The 18,808-nt window shown below is 48.5% G+C and overlaps 2 protein-coding genes across 2 annotated transcripts; one reads left to right on the top strand and one right to left on the bottom strand.

The window, feature by feature from the left end:
• Positions 1 to 10,057: 10,057 nt before the first annotated feature.
• LAJ45_04839 (uncharacterized protein) lies at positions 10,058 to 11,476 on the bottom strand (the record flags this gene model as incomplete). The annotated part of the gene is made up of 2 exons (XM_046114415.1): positions 10,058 to 10,741; positions 10,868 to 11,476. The coding sequence occupies 2 exons, from the start codon at positions 11,474 to 11,476 to the stop codon at positions 10,058 to 10,060; spliced, it is 1,293 nt and encodes a 430-aa protein (XP_045972441.1).
• A 968-nt stretch (positions 11,477 to 12,444) lies between these two features.
• Positions 12,445 to 14,211, top strand: LAJ45_04838 (uncharacterized protein; the record flags this gene model as incomplete). The annotated part of the gene is made up of 1 exon (XM_046114414.1): positions 12,445 to 14,211. The coding sequence occupies one exon, from the start codon at positions 12,445 to 12,447 to the stop codon at positions 14,209 to 14,211; it is 1,767 nt and encodes a 588-aa protein (XP_045972440.1).
• Positions 14,212 to 18,808: the final 4,597 nt, after the last annotated feature.

Genomic DNA, 18,808 nt, shown 5'->3' with positions numbered 1-18,808 from the left:
CCGCTCTCTTGCAGTGCCATGACGGTTTTTCCTTCTCTCTGCAGTGGTCCTATCTTCAAAACACAACCAACTGTGGCATGTCTCCCCCGGTGCGCACCGAACCATCTGGTGGCTGAAGCTCAAGGTCCCCCCAGACAAGACCGTGTGCAGTCATGAACGAAATTCCCAGGTTTGTGCTGGAGGCCGGAGTTGCTTGGTTGCTTGGTTGCTTTCTTGCTTGGTTGCGTGCAGTGCAGCGGCGGGCGATTAGTCGTTCCTAGATCTTGGTGATTTGACTGGTGGTGAGATCTGCCGCCGAGTGCGGAGTCGGCGTGGTCCGTGCGCGTCATGATATGTCACTCTCGGACGGAGGCTGACGTATACGGAAGGGCGTTGCCCAATCAGTAACGCCCAACCATTCGGATTCCGACTTCCAGGTTTGACCTGGATGGCATCACCCATCACCATGTCCATTCCACCCCCGAATTTTTTTGGCGGAAGCAGCGGTTGAGATGATGTGTGCAAGGATGACCTGCTCATCAAGAGATGCAGGTTACTAATGTGGTTAAAGGACGAGATCTTACATGCAGAGTACTCTATCTACTGACAGAATTAGTAAGTACAGTAACAAACACAGTAAGGGAAAGAAAAAAGATATATCTGTTGAACATCTCCCCCACGCTGTTTTGCAGGACCTTCTTGATGTTAAAACGATTTTTGGCCGGTCTTCAAATGCGTTCACGGCCAATAGGAACGAAACAAAGACAAATGTCTCTGGACATTGCCACCGACCATATGCAGCAAGGACAAAGAACGAATACCACAACCAGAACCAGTTTTTCGGGCGATGTTCGAAACAAAGAACGAATGTCTCATATGAACAACTTTTTGCCGATTATACGAATTTACTTAGACCGAAACTAGCTTATTCCGGATAAAGCGTTACGGAAAGGAATATACGTGTCAATAATGAACACGTCAACACTTTTGGTAAAAAAACGTTTCTAGACGAGGCGAGACCTCAAGGCCTCAAGGCAGGATGGCCGAGTTGGTTATGGCGCCAGGTTAAGGTCTTAATCTTAACATCAATTCCTGGTTCGGAAACGAGCGTGGGTTCAAGTCCCACTTCTGTCATTATATTTTTGCTATCCTATGGGCTGTAAGGTGTTCATAAGCGGTCCATGAGATAAGGTACAAAAGAGACATGCTTCCTTTTTATCTTTTTTCCGATGCTGTGGGGGCTCTGTCAAACCTACAAAAGTCTCCCCCAATTATTAGTTTCGCCAAGCCAAGGGTACTGCTTTCCAGGGTAGCTCTTGAGCTCGGCGATGCTAGTGTTGAAAATGCTTTTTCTGTATCATCCGCTGTTCCTCCGCCCCAACTCAGCCATAAATATCAACTAATCAACACTACGTATCCAGAATTCGTTATTTTACTGAGTAGCTGATGTTGTATACTCTAATCGGAACATGCAAAAGAGCTAGAAAACAACAAAAGGCAACATACCGGGTTCTCTACTGGAGACAACTCGGACCCCTGTGAATAAGTGAAAAAATTCAAAGATCTTGCTTGAAGATATCAACTGTTTCATCCCTATACGTTTTCCTTTCTCCCCCACCACCTTTATCCTACCCCGTATTTACTTTAAACATAGGATTCGCTCATGTAGCCCACCCTCCTGAGACCTGCGTGTATCACGTTAAGTCTTTACCAGTCGGAGATAAATCACACTTTAAACGATACTTAACGACTGGCCTCGATCCGCATACCATCCAATGATTCTCTACACCGGGGAGCCCCTAACGGGATCTTGCAGTGTCTGAGACTGACCTGGTAGTACGAGCTGTCGGTATTGACATCCAGATTTTCGTATTTTCGCTCTGATTAGTTTCTTTGACCCCCCAGGATCATCCTGGTTGTTTGGTTGCCAGTCGATCCTGGAACGAGAGAAAGGCAGAAAGATTTTCGTGGAAGAGATAGCTGCATGCATGCTTAGTATCGCTGCGCTAGTTGGCAGATGTAGAGGGATGGGTGCTTGAGCCATGTCCTAGCAGAGGCCAGAAGAAGCCTATTCGATCCAAGCTCCCCGAATTCAAGGATGGAAAGATCGAAATCTCTGCTGCCAAGTATCCCAAAGGATTTATACCGCCGTGAGAAGTCGGAGCGCTCGCCGAGAAGGTGGTGAGACCGTGTTTATTGGGAAAGTTTCCCAGTTATGTACACCTTGGGCCGTGGGGCATGTACTCTTTGCCCAAGAGACCAAAGGTGATAGGAGCGTTTCCAGCCGTGTCTCTGTAAAAGCGGTGCAATGTTTCTTCTAATCGATGTCGGATCTCCCGTGTGACCGTATAGGACCTGTTAAATGCAAAGCATGTCTCTTATTATGCCGGATCGTTTGTGCGACATGTGTCGAAATAAGGATTATGTGCCAAGCCGGGAAGCTCCGCAGATAACCAATGATGGATAAATCATGTAGTCAGTGCTAGAGGATATTCTGTCGCTGTTTCAAAGATTGTGTATGAAACTCGCCTCTGGATCATGAATTATCACTGTGGCCTCTTATACTGGCCTCCGTATAAGATAGTCGTACTAACGGTTGTATCTGCCTTGTCAGGTTGAGTACGGGGTAATTGTAAGCATCCTGTGTGGACTTCCGCTGATTATAGCTATGATAATCGCTTCCTTCACAATGGGTTGATTGGAGTTTGCATGTAATATATGCGGATATCCGCCATGGTATTTTCAGTATCAACACGCCTCAATGGACTAGGGCGCGAAAAGGAATGTCGGGGGCCTCATCGAGGCATCAATTCGATCGTAATGGACGCTTTGCACTGGTACGGGAGCCAAAGATTTCTGTGTTCCACCTCCTGGATCATTCTCGGCTGCCCGCAAATTATTCCTCCAAGATGCCATTGGGCTTTATGCAGGATGCAACCGTCTTTGGAATGGGTACCAGCAAGACGACGAATCCGGTTATGGTAATGTCCAGCTGTCACCTTTCGCTGGTATAATTGGCGTGATCTACAAAGGTGCTTGGGTTGAGCAGCTATCACATAAGCTACATAATCGACGGGTCATAAAAGGTTCAAAGCGAACAGGAAACCAATTCCAGCTGGCAAAAGAAATGGCTCCAGCTATAGGTGTCCTATGTTGGTGATCGACGACCAGAGGTATCACCTAGCCGGACTAAGAGTAATACTAATAAGTGAGCAAGCGATCGAGCCAATTCAGGTCCACCAGCACCCATTATCTACGTAGAGACCTTATCTGTGGCCTCTTCAATTTGTTCAATTTTAACGAGATGGTTCGTGAGGACGAGGAATAACCTCTTCTGGTAGATCCCGATTGTAGCTAAGCCAAACTGGCTTTTGAGAACAAAGATCACCAGAGTGTAGTTGGGAAGATAGTAGGCGTAAAATTACCATGTCTTGCAGATGCGGAGATGAAAGAAGTTTTCTATTGTGGTAGCAGAGTACATGCACGTTGTAGGTTGTAGGTTGTAGGTTGTAGGTTGTCAAAACTCCACATTGGACTTTTACCACGTTACTACAGCAACGATTTTCCCAACACGGTGTTCTCAACCTTAATTGAATTACAGGTGCATATACGTCAGATGTGTCAAGTTCAGACAGCTGCATACCCCAAGATGTACAATGTCCGTCTGAGACTTGAACAGTCGCAACCAAACATGAAAACCATAAAGCACCGGATCGAATTCTCCGTTTGGTACGTACGGGGGGTTTCTTTGGGGATATCACTTTTCATTCAGGGGATGAAATTTAGTCCCAAGTTTTCCTGATATCCCAGATGAAATTCGCCAATTCTTGCCTTCTTAGAATCTCTTATTACAATGGGTCTAAACAGCCAGGTGCATCTATGCTGCGGCAAAGAGCTGACCGCAGCTCTTCCGGAAAATAGAAGCACCTAGCAGAAATCAGATTCATAATTATAGATGTTCCGTAAGTTCCCATACTGATAACATCATAGAATCCAGAGAACCCCTATCAGAATTCTGATATATGAGGCGGTGTTAATGTTACTCCTATTTTGAGATAATACGTGGACTAATTGACTTAGACGGATAATAAGCCTTTTTGTGGGTTATGAATGGAACTTGACCACTCTTCCCGTGGCGTGATAGTGACAGGATCTCGTCCTGATCCAAACCACTTATTTGCGGGAGGGATGGGGTTATTTCGAATTGAACAGGCCTACTTGAATAAATATATCTGTCGGTTTCAACAAAGCGCGCAGAATACACGTAGTCTGGCATGGGGGCCCCCCGGGGGGGGGGGGGCGATGTTGACCCTCATGTTAAACTTCCAGCAGCATCATTTGAGATCTGAGACCTAACCCTAGGAATTCAGAGTACTTGCCGAATACTTTGCTGTTACCTAGAAGGCCTACTGGTTTGTGCGTCTGATCCTTTGGACCTATGTGAAGGATTGCACGACCCCACTCATCCGGTCGAATGATCTATCAAAGCCGATAATGCAGAGAAAACTCGGATCCGGACTCCTACAAGGTTCCTAAATACAAGGATTATCCGCTTCTTTGATCTAAATCATTATTAAAATAAAGAATCCGATAAACGACATCCTTCATGACCATAAACAGACCCATGTCTATCAGTGAACGCCGACTCTTTATTGGGGTCATTCTAGAGAATTTGCCGAAAACTGCCGTAATATTTTATCCTGGCAGGAGAATCATCATCATATACGGCCTAAGGGAATCAATTTTACAAGACTCAGACAATGACCATAAACACCGCTCGACCTATACCTCCGGCCTTGTTTGGTCTGGCCTTTAATGGGCCGGGTGGATTGCCCTTGCAGTGTCTCGCGGTAGCGATTCCGAGATTTTTGAAAACAGTGCCATCATCGTTTTAAACAGAGAAGCCAGCGATTGGTCTGTCTCAAGGTGCCTGCCTCGGCATCGTGAACAGCCTAGTGTTAAAGATGCAACTGAAATGTCTCGGGACTTTTGTGGTGAGACTTCCTGCCTGTCTCAAGAGAGGTTCTAGGCGCCAAAACAAGTTTCTTGGGACAGCACAGACTAGTGGTCCAAGCGTTCAGAGAGGGCCAAACAGAACTTACTGGTACGCGGTGAACTTCTTTCCGAAAATACCCTAAATTTCATTTTATCTGTCCCATGCATACACTTTTGGTGGGATAAATGCTAGCCTGGAGGTGTGTCATACCCCCACGATCCAGATTCGCTTGTATGTTCTGGAAATGTCCAAAGTAATTTGCCGAAGTGCTCTTACCTACCTTGTGAATTTTTGCAAGCGAATCAGAGTTTTGTGTGGCGTTGCAGTGTGAATCACAATATATCACTCGAGGAGGCGCGGCACGTTAACCCTAACCCTGGATTTTAGACATCCTTAATTACGGGGGCGGTGAATCCCTGCTCGCTACTGCAAGTGTGATATCTGAAGTGCATAGATTATCGCACATCACCTACTTTGAAAATTGAGGCGATATAGCTGTAATTATACAGATATTCTCGCCAGGAACACCGTCAATTCAAGATAGTGGAGAGAACGGACCAAATGGGTGTGCTATTTGTTTAGTCCCGTCCACTCCATAACTATTCTCTTGTCACGCCGGTGCTGTCGGGCTCAGGTTATTACTAATGTATTGAGGTCCCGGGTCCTAATGAGTTGGGCCCGTTCGTTAGCGGACCAAAACGGAAATTCCAAGAGTCAAATCCTAGAAAATCGGTCTTTGAAGCCCAATTTTCACCCCTTGTATACTCCGTTTTGGCCTGTTGCCGAACCGGGACTTACCTGTTTCCAAACGGGCTCTTACCTGTTCCCAAACGATTCCCGAGGAAGAATAATAGATCACACTAAGATCAAATGTAACTCAGTGGTAGCGAGAGTATGTCAAAAGTCCAAACATGGCTTTGGTAACTATACCTTACCTGATTGATTGATTACTTCATTGAGAATGGAGTTTAAGAGTAATAGACCTATAATCAAAACGAATGAACTTAGAACTCAGACGGTAATTACATGTCACAGACTCTATAATGCCTTACTGAAAACGCTTATAGGTCACCATGAGCGCTGGAATGTATCACGGGATTTTGTGGTCTTGTTCCGGGAAATCTAGTCCTGTCGAAACTACAAATATGGCTCGTTGGATCCCGGGATTTCGTCCCGCCAGGTCTTCCGAACACCGTCTCATTCTCATCATCAACACAGGATATTTCTAGAATTAGCGGAAGAACTCGGGGTGGGGTGGGGGTGGGGGGTTTCGATTTTAATATACTGGGGAGGGTTCTCCGCGTTTGGGCCTTGGGTGAATATTTGTACCTGTCTAGGTTTGGCTTTGGTGCTGGATATGTTGTCGTAGTATCGGTATTATTGCGTGGGAAAGACTGTCATCCATCGAGAAGCTGTTGGAGTATATACGTATGGCCATAGAAGTCACCTGAAGGAACTCGGATCCGGTGGTATAAGTCCTCGTTTCCGTTGTATTGCATGATCACCTGCCGGGGTTTTCTATTCTCTCCCGTTAGCACTAAGGACGGGGGTTGAGGCCGCAGTATGGGCGGTCCATTTGGGTGAGAATAGGTAAGCCTGGAGGGAATAGCAAGCCCGGGGAGTAGAAATGTTTACTCGTGGCTAATGACGTGGGGCCTCGGCCGATGAGAAATTGAGAATATGTGCTTATGATTATTGGTCCTTAGTGAGCGGGAGTTACTGGATCCCATTGGGTCGGGTTATGGAATCCGCCAACTACTGGGTTCCAGATTCAACGTCGGTTTTAAAATAATTCCGGATGCGTGAGTCAAATAAAGGCATTGCTGAATATGAATAACCATAACTTACGATATTCCATAACAATCTTAGTGGCCTCAATACCACAAAGTATCACTTAGGGGGCCAAAAAAGATTCCAACGAACGACTGCATGTGGTGTGGTAAACGGGCTTTTCCGAACTGCGTTACTGTCGATTATATCGTTGAGTTGAGTTGACCCTATGGCCTAGAGAGATCTACAAGGTCAATGATTGACAGCGTTCGGAGGAGCACGATATGTAAACATAGAGCGTTCTTGCGTTAGCATTGCGATCTGGGCTGGCCTCCTACTAAAGGGATCCCGAATGAAATGACGGCCACATTCGACGTTGATGTCCTCGAGCTTGGAGTTTCGATAGATTGTGATTATCAGAGAGTAGATGCTATCCTAGCCTCGATTACTACTCAGAATCGTGTGGAATTACTGGGGCTGAATATTGGTCCCCGAGGATGATATAGACGAGAGCTCTAGCTCTACTAGCTGTCAGCGACATGAGATGTACCCAGGGACACGGCCGGGAGCGCCCGGGAAGGCATGGTTCTGGGGATCTTGGGGCTGGCTGGGCCTGCAAGGAACTAAATCTGAGCGGGTGCAGCTGTTGTTCCTGAATTCGCACTCGTTGGTACAACACCCGCTTACATTTTCGTTGAAAAACAGCTCTAACCCAGTCCCTGTCCTCTGGTTTCAGCTAGATTTAAGAATTCCAGAGGTTTCTTGGGTATGATTTATAAAGCGATAACAACATCCGTGGAAAGTATTAACCGTCAGTACTTCAAAGAAATATGTAACTCTTGGCGCGTTTGGATAATCACTTTGCCGTGGTAATAATTTTCTCGTGAGGCTACGAACTCTTCAGGCGTTCAACACATCCTACCTGCTGTATTTGGCTAGTGTTAATTCCAAATTGACATCTGGTAGAGATAGTTGGACATTGTCGGGCCGCGGGGTGTTTCTCCTCGGACGATATAACGGTGTATTTCGCCAACATTGCCTTTGTATCCACTATATCGCGTTGCAATAGGTAGGGTACCGGGTCTTCTTGAGCCTTTAGACCCCCGAGAGCCGAAGATGTCGGCCGGTTCCCGTGGATTGCTTTACATGTCAACGGTTAGTATTCACTGGAGAACTTCCTATACTGGGGACAGGAGAAAGTAGCAAAACTACTAACTCGGAAACACAGAAGAAGTGGACACGTATCTGCGATTATTGATGCGACGGCGTCTTCGGAGATCGTGGCTGACCAGCTATTAACTGCCGCAGAGTGCTGCCGGAGAGGACTGGTCTTCTGATAGTTGCGGACACAACAAGGGCTAGGCTGGTTGGTGATTTGCGGGGTGGCTCAATCCCCGCATTATGGCTCCTGATGGTGGTATTCTGCGGTTATAACCTCAGACGGCACTGACGGGGGAGGGGGCGCAGGTTGAACATTATTTGTCAAGTTCATGTGCCACGTCGCTGGATTAGGTCTCCGAGCTTGACTGCGCGGTACCAAAACAGGAGAGTCAGGACGGGAGGAGGGAGATAGGGGACATTTTGCGGGAAGAGTGGAATCGGGCCGTAGCTTGATTGCGGAGATCATGAGCCGGTGTACTCTGGTTTTCCGGTGCCGGGTTCGGGATATTCGGAGCACAATGGTGGGGGTGAGATTGCAACAACGGAACGGGCCCGGTCATCAGTGAGGCGACGTTTGTGAAAATTAACAGGGTGAAAGGTGGAGGGAGAAGGGGACAGAGGAGAAGGGGTATCTAAAGGGTTTTAAGGATAGATGGGTGATTGGCGGGCGTCCGGGGCTTGGCTGTCGTCGTAGGCATACCAGCGTCACTGACTCCCGTGTCGTGTTTAAACTTATGCATATATGTATACGGGACGTTGACCAAGGGGTGATCTTGGTTATAATAAATTTGGGGTTTGGCTGGACGGAATCATGGGATATCACTCGCGCCAAGGATGGGTGGGAGTGCCATTGAATAAGTCGTTCGCCGGCGGGAGATGTGACGTAGTGTCTGCGATGGGATTTCACCATGACAGGATATTGGCTGACGGTTGTAATTAGGAGGAGATGATGTTGGATGTGTGCCCCATATCCTCTGCTCCACCACCCATAGGGGAAATGGACTGACGAACTATAAATCCAGGTCTCATGCATTTTTGGCACGCTTTCTTATCTTTTACCGTCATCTTTAACGATGGGAACGACGTCTCTCTTCTACGATCCAAAGCTTGGGCGCGCGCGTCACTACCTAACCTGATCCTTGAGTGAGTTAATCACAGAATATCACTCGCAATATGTCCATGTGGCTATAATCTAGTCTTCCGAGACGCTTGGGTTAGCAGGCGTTGCGGTCGGGCAGACTATCTCTCGCGAGTGAAGTTGGGATATGTGGAGTATAGGTAGCGTCAAGGGTTAAACTGATATGGGCTATCATGAGGTGCAGAGAGATTTGTAGGGTTAGGGTTTGTGAGCGAGGGTTAGGGACCGGGGGAGGGGGCTGTTTTTTTTTATTTTTTAGTTCGTTGGTCTTTTGATGGCTATCGGTCATGGTTCTGCCAATCGTCTTCCGTGCTTTGGCAAATTGGATGATAGAAGACAGTGAGGGGCGGGGGTGGTTGTGGGCGATGCGGTTAGGATTTAAGTTTGTGAGTTGGTCTGTAACGTCTTGGTCGACTCGGTCTTGTATAAAGATAGGCTTTTTTTTTTCGTGTCGAGTGATTGCAGGGAGATATATATATAACTGATATTGCCTGAAGAAATATATGACTTGGTCACCTGGAACGCTACGGTCTGTGGTAGCCGGCCGTTCCAGATAGAGGTGTTGGGGGTGATTATGTAGTTATCGAGATCTCGTTTGGGGGACCACCGGTCCTTTCAGAGTTTGGGGTTCGGGGTGTGAGGTTGGGGAGGCGGGTAGTAGGGTGTAGTATGGTTGTGCTTGATGGGGCATATATATGGAATCGTATTTACTTCAATGATGATATGATGCAGCTTATATCGTTAAACATTCGATGAACACATGGTGGCAATGAACTATGCAGTCTAACCCATATTCAATCCGGTTCACTAGGCGATCATTTCATAAACCTTACTGCAGCACGCGCGCACAAATCGGCATGAAATCGGATTAGTATTGAATGCCTGCCTAGGACGTAGATGCCCACGAACTATAACAATGTCAACTTTTGTATATACAAAAAGAAAAAAAGAAGAGAGAGAAAAAAGACACCCAAACTCCAAGCCCTCGGGTTAACCCCCCCCCCCCCCCGGGTCTAACTAAAGTGGATCCCCTCCTTATTGAAGCCATACAGCAGCTTCAAGAAATCGGCCTCATCACACTTCCCAGCCCTCTTCTCGCCCAGCTCCGTCTCCGCCAGCACCTTCTCAACCTTCCTCTTGACGAGCTCCGCAACCTTCCCCTTCCCCTTCCTACTCTTCCTCACCAACACCTTCCTCACATCCCCCATCCCATCCTCATCCACCTCCATCTCCTCCACCTCCTCCTCCCCCCCCACCTCCCCATCGCCCATCTCCACATCCCCCCCCTCCCCCTCAAGCGCAACCCCCACCGTCGCACACCACGTCCGATAATTCCGCTCCACCATCCCCATCACAGCACTGCTCTTAAACCCCGCCGCAATCGTCTTATTCTTCCGCACAAACACGACTCTTAAGAGCCCGTCCCACTCATCGTACGACACTGCCGGCCGTGGGTTCTTGATCTCCAGCTTGATCACGGAGGACTCTACCTGTGGCGGCGGCTTGAAGTTGTTTTTGCCGACTTTCATGATGTGTGTGCATTTTGCCCACATCTGCGCGTTGACGCTGAGACGGCAGTAGAGCGCGTCGCCCGGGCGGGCGACGAGACGCAGCGCGAATTCGCGCTGGAACATGAGGATGCAGGTGCGTGGGGCCGGGGAGAGCGCGAGGAGCTTGAAGACGAGGGGGGAGGAGATCTGTGGTGCGTTAGCACGACGCACCCACCGCAGCACAGCACAGGAGGGGAGGGGGAGAGGAGAAGAGGGAGAGGAGAAGAGGGAGAGGAGAAGAGGGAGAGGAGGGAGGGGGGAGGGGGGATAGACCTGATAAGGCGTATTACTAATACACACATCAAAATACGGCAGCGTGGTCTTGATACAATCGCCCAGCACCACCTCGAGCCTCTTCTGCTCCGGCCGGCCCTGCACACGCTTCGTTAGCTCGGCCGCCATGCGCGGGTCCATCTCGACGGCCACCACGCGCCGCGCTTGCTCGAGGATCTTGACGGTTAAGTTGCCGGTACCAGGACCGACTTCGAGCACGATGTCGCTTTGCTTGAGGCCGGCTTTGTCGACGATGGCTTGCGCGACGCCGGGGTTCTTGAGGATGTGTTGGCCGAGGTTGGTGTTCATCTTGAAGACGTTGTTGACGGCTTTTGTGGCGGCGGCTTTTGCGGAGGTGCTGGGGGGGGGCGGGCGTAGGGCCCTGCTGAGGAGGAGGAGGGGGGGTGGGATTTGCGGGCTTTGGGCATTGTGGTTATTTGTTTGTGGGTTTAGGTCGGGGGAATGTGGTGGTATGTGGTGGGTGGTGTTGAGGGTTGGTGATGTTGTAGTTGGAGGTTGTGGTTGTGGTGGGAGAGCTGCGATAAACTTTTGCGTCGTGGGGTAGCGTGCCAAGTCTTTAAGGGCCCAGGTGTTGGTCTGTGCGCTCATGGAATGTCACTCGGTGATGAGATGTGCACCGGTGATGAGGTGTGCGCAGGGCCGGGGTGGGTTTGGTATATATGTATGCTCAGACTGTATATATGCCCAATCCCAGATAGCGGTCTTTTGCAAAGACGTGTTTGCCGCGCTTTTGTCATTTGGTGAAGGGTTGAGCTAGAAATGGGTAGGCTCTAGAAATCTAGGAGATGTCCACTTTAATTTACTTGGTCTGTTGGGCGTTGTGTGTTGATGATATGTACTCACTTTTTTCCCGACGGGGAGTAAATAATCGCTGGACTAAGGAATCAAAATCTGGAAAAATTGAGTTATGTGATGATGCAGGCGAGCTAGACGCTGGACCGAGTGCTGAGAGCTTTTGGTGGTGCATTTGGCTGGGTGGTTGTGGCTGTGCCACTGGCAGGAAGTATGGAAAATGATCAATTGCAACTCTGTCGGCGATTACATGTCACCGCCGACTCGAGACTGGCAGTAGATATTATCATGGGCTCTTTACTGTGTGCTATAGCTTTGGTATTGAACAGCTAACTTAACACCGTCTCACGGAACCTCTTCCGATACGGGCTGGGAAACCACAGCTACTACATCCACTGCACACATGAAAAGGCAATACCTATCCACAGACATGGAGCGGCGAGGTCTCACGGCGGTGATCTGGCGGGATTCTAGTGTACTAACATTGACCTGCTGTAGTATTATTATACGAGTCTGGCAAGGTTTCAGGAGGCAAGGGACAGGCTGTTGACAGCAACTGTGGACATATCATGTCGTGGGTGTCACTGGCCAGAGTGTCTATAGACACAGTAGCCTATATTCACGACAGACAGATATATAAACAGGACTGCCTCTGTAGACTGAAGCCCACCGTGTCTTCATCCAGCCATATAACCCGTTCTCCCACCGTCTTTTCAGCCTTCCCGCCTTTACAGTCCCCTCCAGCACCATCCCCACACTTCAGCATGTCCTACTACACCATCCCTATCTACGACCTTACCATATCCACCTACGTCCCGACCCCCGCCCCCCTCCCCAACACGTACTTCCTCCCCCCTCCGCCCGCCACCCCCAACGCCCACCTCCGCACCCGCGCCGCCTCCGCGCCCCCCCGCCTCCAAGGCAACCCCGCCGCTCGCGCCATCCACAACGTCCCCGCCACCCACCGCGCCCACTTCTTTGTCCCCGCCGACATCTCCCTGTGCCGGCTCCGCACGGCATGCAACTACCTCAATATCCCCTACACCGCCAGCTGCACCATCGGCTCCCTGGCTTCCCGGCTTGTGGTGCGCATGTGGCGACTGCAGCCACTCCCGCATCGTGTGTTGTCGGCGGAGCCGCTGGATGGCTTTTGGACCGTGCCCAGGAGGATCATGAGTCAGAGGGGCGAGGGGCCGTATTTGTGGGGGGCCGTGCCGCTGCCGTGTCAGGAGATGGTGAGGTATGGGCCTGTCGAGGATGCGAGTGATAGGGAGGATTTGGAGTCGAGTGGGAGGGGGAGTATGGGGGGGAGTGAGGAGGCGTATAGTAGTGATCCGGACGAGGGCAGTGAGCACAGTGGGGAGAGCGGGGACAGCGGGGATAGTGAGGTCGGTAAAGGCAGCCAGGACGGCGAAGGAAGCCAGGACAGCGAAGGCAGCCAGGAGAGCGAAGGCAGCCAGGACGGTGAAGGCAGCAAGAAATCAAATTCAGAGGACGGGGAGGAGCACCACGAAACCAATGCCGGTGAAGGTGGTGGTGATGATCACGATGATCCTCTTAAAGTTGAGGGTGGTGACCATTCCCCAACTTCTGACAACGCCAACGACGACGACAACGACAACACCGGCAACGACAACGACTATGATCTCTACGAATCCCCGGGAGAAATCGAGAGCTACGTATACACCGACGGCATCTCCCCCGCTCCCGAGGACACCCTCCAGAACCGTGCTCCCAATACTTTCAGCAGACTCTATATCCTCCAAGAGCAGCTCCAGCACCTCTCACGGGCGTGGGATCACCTCGAAACGTTCGTTCCCAACGTGAACGCGCAGGCGCAGTACAGGACCTTCAATGTCGTCAACGGCGCCGTAGACACGTCCCAGGATGTGGATGACGAGTGGAGTGAGCTTATGGCGGACATTGATCGCACCCGCGGTGCCTTCAACGAGCCGCGGGCGAGGCTTACGGATGCGTGTGGTCCGACGTGGCAGCAGTCGCTTGATGGTATCGTGGAGGAGGAGGAAGAGGAGGATGGGGAGGACTGGGATAGGGATGGGAGGACGGTGACGCACTATTGTGATGCGTGGGAGCGGCCGGTGCAGCAGACGCAAGACGTAGCACCACCAGCACCCGCGGCGGAATCGTCTTCTGCGCCTTCTGAGTCTGCTATGCCCACAAATGTGGACGTCGTGCAGGATATTGAGATGCAGAACGATAGCCTGCACAACCTCGAGAGGAGTGGTTCTGTGCATGGAGTTCATATTACAAGGATTTCGGCCGCGCTGGAGAAAGATTTGAGGCGGAGACAGAAGGCAAGGCTTTTCAAGAAGGATACGTGGCTCTCGCCGCCGGAGTTGGACTATGTGGGGGTTGTGAGGAGGCGTGTATGGGGGTCTCTCGAGCCGCAGGATGGGGCGGAGGTGCCATTTTTGAGGTTGCCGTCGCCGGGGATGGAGGTTGGGGGGAGTGGTGGGGGCTTGTGGGAGGTAGAGTGGAAGTGGAGGTTGTGGTTGTGGTTGTGGTTGTAGTGTAGTGTAGTGTAGTGTAGGGGGAAGCCGAGGGTGGCTGAGGGGCCCGAGATACATAGAGAGAGGGAGGTTTGGGAGGCGGGGGGGGTATTTGATGGTGTGTTTTAATTGTTGGACTGTGTGTGGGTAATCAATTGCATTGAATTCATGGAGCGATTTCGTCTTCTGTGGTGTTGATGATTCGGTTATAAGAGTTGAGATGTGAAGATTATATTGAGTTCAATAAGACCCAAACTGCAGGAGTACTCGATACGAGGTTGTGAATCAAGAACAGGACGCAGGTTCTTGTATACTAAGTGGTCTGTAATTATACTAGAATACCCATGTAGCGGTAATAAGCTAACACTCCCGGCACCTACTCCAGGCTTGACGATTCAAGGTCCTATGTAGCTTGGCAAAATAGATATACCAGTCAGCAAATATGCCAGCTCTGCCAAGTCCGAAACAAAGTGAGAGTGCCTGGAGAATGATTTACTGCTTTATACCGGGTGCCCTGCCAAGCTGAGCGTAAGGTTCGAAATCATGGGTAGTAAATAGGGAAGGTAATGTCTTCGTCGATGGAGCCTGCTTCTGTGGTGATTTGATTTGGAGCTGAGACAGCGGCGTGTGCTTTAATCATCTTGCTCCTCGTGGGGATGTGGGTCCAAATGCGTTTTAGTTTCGCCACTGGAGGGGGCGGGAGACAGGGCTATGGGGACACCTTGGGGGTCATCTTTATATAGTCGGGTTGTGGGGTAGGTTTATAGCTACGTGTGTTCGCCGATGACTGAGAAGCCAGACTCCCTTCCCTTCCTTTTGCGCAACTGCGTGTGTGCGAGCGGGGGTATTGGTGTGTCTTTGTTTAGCTTTGAACGATTGTAGAAGGCCTAGGTGAGACGAGGTTGGATGAACATGTGTGGCCGGTGATGTGCCGTTAATTGGAGGTCTTTTGTTTCGGTAGGCTCGTTTCTGCTGGAGTGGTGTTGCGAGGAGTTCGCTGTGCTGGTGTTGCTGCTGTTGGGGGTAAGAGAGGGGGCGAGGGGAACAGGAGGTCCCGGATGGGTTGCTGTAGCCTTCTTGTGGCGGGTGGGAGCAGTTGTGGTGTTGGGCGGGTGTTAAAGGAGTTGAGTGGTTACGGGGGTGCGTCATAGGGTGTCACTCGTTTGGCTTGGCGGGCGTGAGGTGTTCCTATGGGGTGGACTGGATGTGCGGTGCTTGTTGTTTGGGGGGGGGGGAGGGGGGGAGGGAGGGAGTGGTGTTGGTTCTAATGGGACTTGAGGTCACGATGGGTTGGCGGTACAGGGGCGCTGGAGGTACTAGCTGGAGGTGATGTGGTAATGTTGAGGTTTTGTGGTACGGTGGGTACGTTTGTGTGTACGAATAGCAGGCGTGCCGCGAGTCCTGTGCGTGAGTGAGGTCTCGGGAAGCTATGCACTAGCAGGATTTGGGCAGGATAGCGACTGAACTCAAGGAAGCCAAAATAGTAAGTCAATACTCGTTCATCATTGGATTGCGAAGGTGGAATGGTGAAAATTCTATAGGGATGTACTGTACGGACTGCACTAAGCCAGTCTGATACAGTGTTCCCAAAAGGTGAGAAATACATCAGTAAAAAAAATGGGTTGTGCTAAGACGAATCAGGGTACCGAGATGATCAAATTCGACTGCCATGCCCTGAACTTCATCTTTTGCTTGCAATACCTCCTCACCCTGCTATCAAAATATGACAAGTAGATTTTTGTTGATTGGGAAAAATCATAAATTTGATATCTAATGTTTTAATAACAAGTAGGCATACAAAATATAGTATCTCGTCTTTTGTGGCCTAACCGCTTGGCAAAACATGAGACACCGACTCGGATGCGATTATATAATATTTTGCCAAAGTCCTGATGGCAGTCCTAACTTTGTTAGCGAATGTTTTTAGATTTGACAGCTCGATGATACCAACCTGTTTACCTAAACCTACTTGCTGCCTACATTCCTACCTACCAACCTTCCTCTCAACATATACCTCGATAGCTATATCTTACCAGTATCAAGGACTATAAACATTAACCTACCTCTGTATTTTGAATCCTATACTGACACTGCTATAGACTCGTAAACAGTACTAAACCAACATGACATGAAATCAGCATCGAATAGATTCGCCAACTGACACCAACTTGAAATCAGAACCAAATCTATTACCAAATCGTCGACTAATTGTAGCAGATTGCAACAAATGCAGACACAAATCAATATGTAAATTCATGTTTGATAGTGTAATCCACACTAAATCGTGAACTAACTGCACTAAATCGACACACATATCTACACTCAAATCGATTACTGATGGCGCATTAAATCAATATCAAATGGGCTCTTAATAGTTAGGTGATAAGGTAGGCCGGCAAATACTAGTATGCAGTCAGACTCAGGTTTGGGTAGGCATGATTCAGTATGCAGGCAGTTACGTAGTCAGTGTTTTGAGTTTGTTACTAGCACGCGGGCAGATATACAGATATAATTAGGTGGACAGATAAATCAATCTTATAAGTATATAGATATACCGGTATGTAATGTGTTATTTAAAGTTTTTGATTGGCTAGGTTTGAGAAATTGGTGATTAGGATTGCTTTTTTTGAGTTGCTAACACATTGATTTTTTTTTGATCATATATTTTCGTAAGTAGACTTGTTTTAAGCAATATCAGACTGTTCTCTCACTTATATATAGTGCAATCTTTTCACTTATGTTCCGATAGCTTTAATATCTATTCCTTAATGTATTCTCTTTCCTTGCCTCATAATGCTCTTCTGTAGTCTTTCTTTTCCTACCCTTACTTGACGATTTCTGACCTTGCAGCCTCTCTACTCATTTTGCTGTATCACATACGGTTGACAAAGGTATCCCAAGAGTTGCAGAAATCGCACAAATTAGAACATTTGCTTATCGCATACATGCTAATTCAAGTTCGTCTTTCTGGAAAGCAGTAACAGTGTTTTCTGGGTACAGACTTCATCGATAGTTTTGAGCCACATTGAATTTGATGGTGGGTGTCGCGTTAGGTGTTCTTGCATCACGTTGCGAGATCTCATTGCGTGTGCTAAATTTTGTCAACTCGCAAACCATATGTTCCAGCTATGGTCCAGAAACATGCATATTTATGAGGCTAATTTTCATTATCAGTACCCCTATAGTAATTAATTGGTAACAATAATATATAAGTACTCGGGTTAACTATTACCTTGCACAATTAATACAATTAATACAGAAGAAGGTGCCATTGGAATACAGTCAAGCTCAATGTCATCGTCCTCAACTCTCACACAATAGTTCCACCATATTTGAGAAATACTACAGTGCTTCAAACGGTGCTCGAAAAGGTGTTCAAAAGCTGTTCGGGTAGGTACTCAAAAGCAGTTCGGGGAGGTGCTCGAAGAGGTGCTCGATTTGATGCCTGTTAGGTGTCAATTTAGCGCTCGATTTAGGGCCCGATTTGGAGCCTGTAAGCTGTCATTGTAGAGTCAAAATAGGTGTCAATTTAGTGGTAGATTTAGCGACTGTGAGGTGTCAATTTGATGCCTGCTAAATGTCGATTTGAAGTCTAAATAGGTGTCTAATAGGTGCCTCCTAAGCGTCGATTGGGGTTTCGATTTGGGCGTCGATTTAGGCGTGAATTAGGTATCGAATCAGGAGTCTATATGGACTTTAGCATAGTTGTCAATATGGAGGCAGGTAGGAGGGGCGGATGTGGTGGTATAGGTGGAGGTCGAGGTAGAGATGGAGGTAGAGGTATTGGTGGAGTAGATGTAGAGGTGGAGGTAGTGGTAGTTGTGGAAGTAGAGGTAGAAGTAGAGGTGGAGGTGGAGGTGGAGGCGATTTGGAGGTCCCCACCTAACGATTCCACGCGCTAGTTATCAGTGAGCCTAGCGTACATATAATATATTACATTTCGAAGACAACCTGTCACATCTGGATGAGACTAGCTCATTTCATTGTCTTTACCGACCAACGCCCGGAAACCACTTCAAGTTGTATAAAGTATACCTGTAGAAAATAACAAAGAGAAAGCTAGACTGAGATCCTGCCTTTGGTTTGTGACACAATTGCTAAAGAGCATTTTGAGAGGTTATTGAGGTCTATATGTGATACAGTGGCAGCGCTTATTAAATAAATGGGTCAGTATACAAAGTACCAATCTGTATTTAATTATACATATTTTCGTATTTCTCTATAATCAATGATTATGGACGTTATCGATCACCATGTTCACTATTATCGTCTTCAAAATAGTAAGCCTGACAACGCCGGTAACGGCGCTATTACACGAAGGCATTAACATGACCTTACTAATCAATAACAAACACTTCATTGTAAGAGTTTTACCGAATATCAGCGACCACTCATTGAGTAGTACTTATGGGTGGGACGGAGAATATATATGTTGAAGAAGATCCTGACCTTCTCCCGTCGGGCCAACTCCGTTTGTTTAAAACATGGATTTTCATGTAGGTGGCATCGAGCGCAGTTCTGCTTCATTCACCAAGACACAATGCCGGCTGAGGGAGCACTCTATCCATCAACTTGCACAGGAACGATAACTTGGCTAATGGAGTCAGCTTCGTGAATG

Source organism: Morchella importuna, assembly GCF_003444635.1.
Source record: "Morchella importuna strain M04M26 chromosome Unknown Morimp01GS012, whole genome shotgun sequence".
Taxonomy (NCBI): Eukaryota; Fungi; Ascomycota; class Pezizomycetes; order Pezizales; family Morchellaceae; genus Morchella; species Morchella importuna.
Note: the sequence above shows the minus strand (reverse complement) of the source record. Positions and strands in the feature narration are given on the sequence as shown.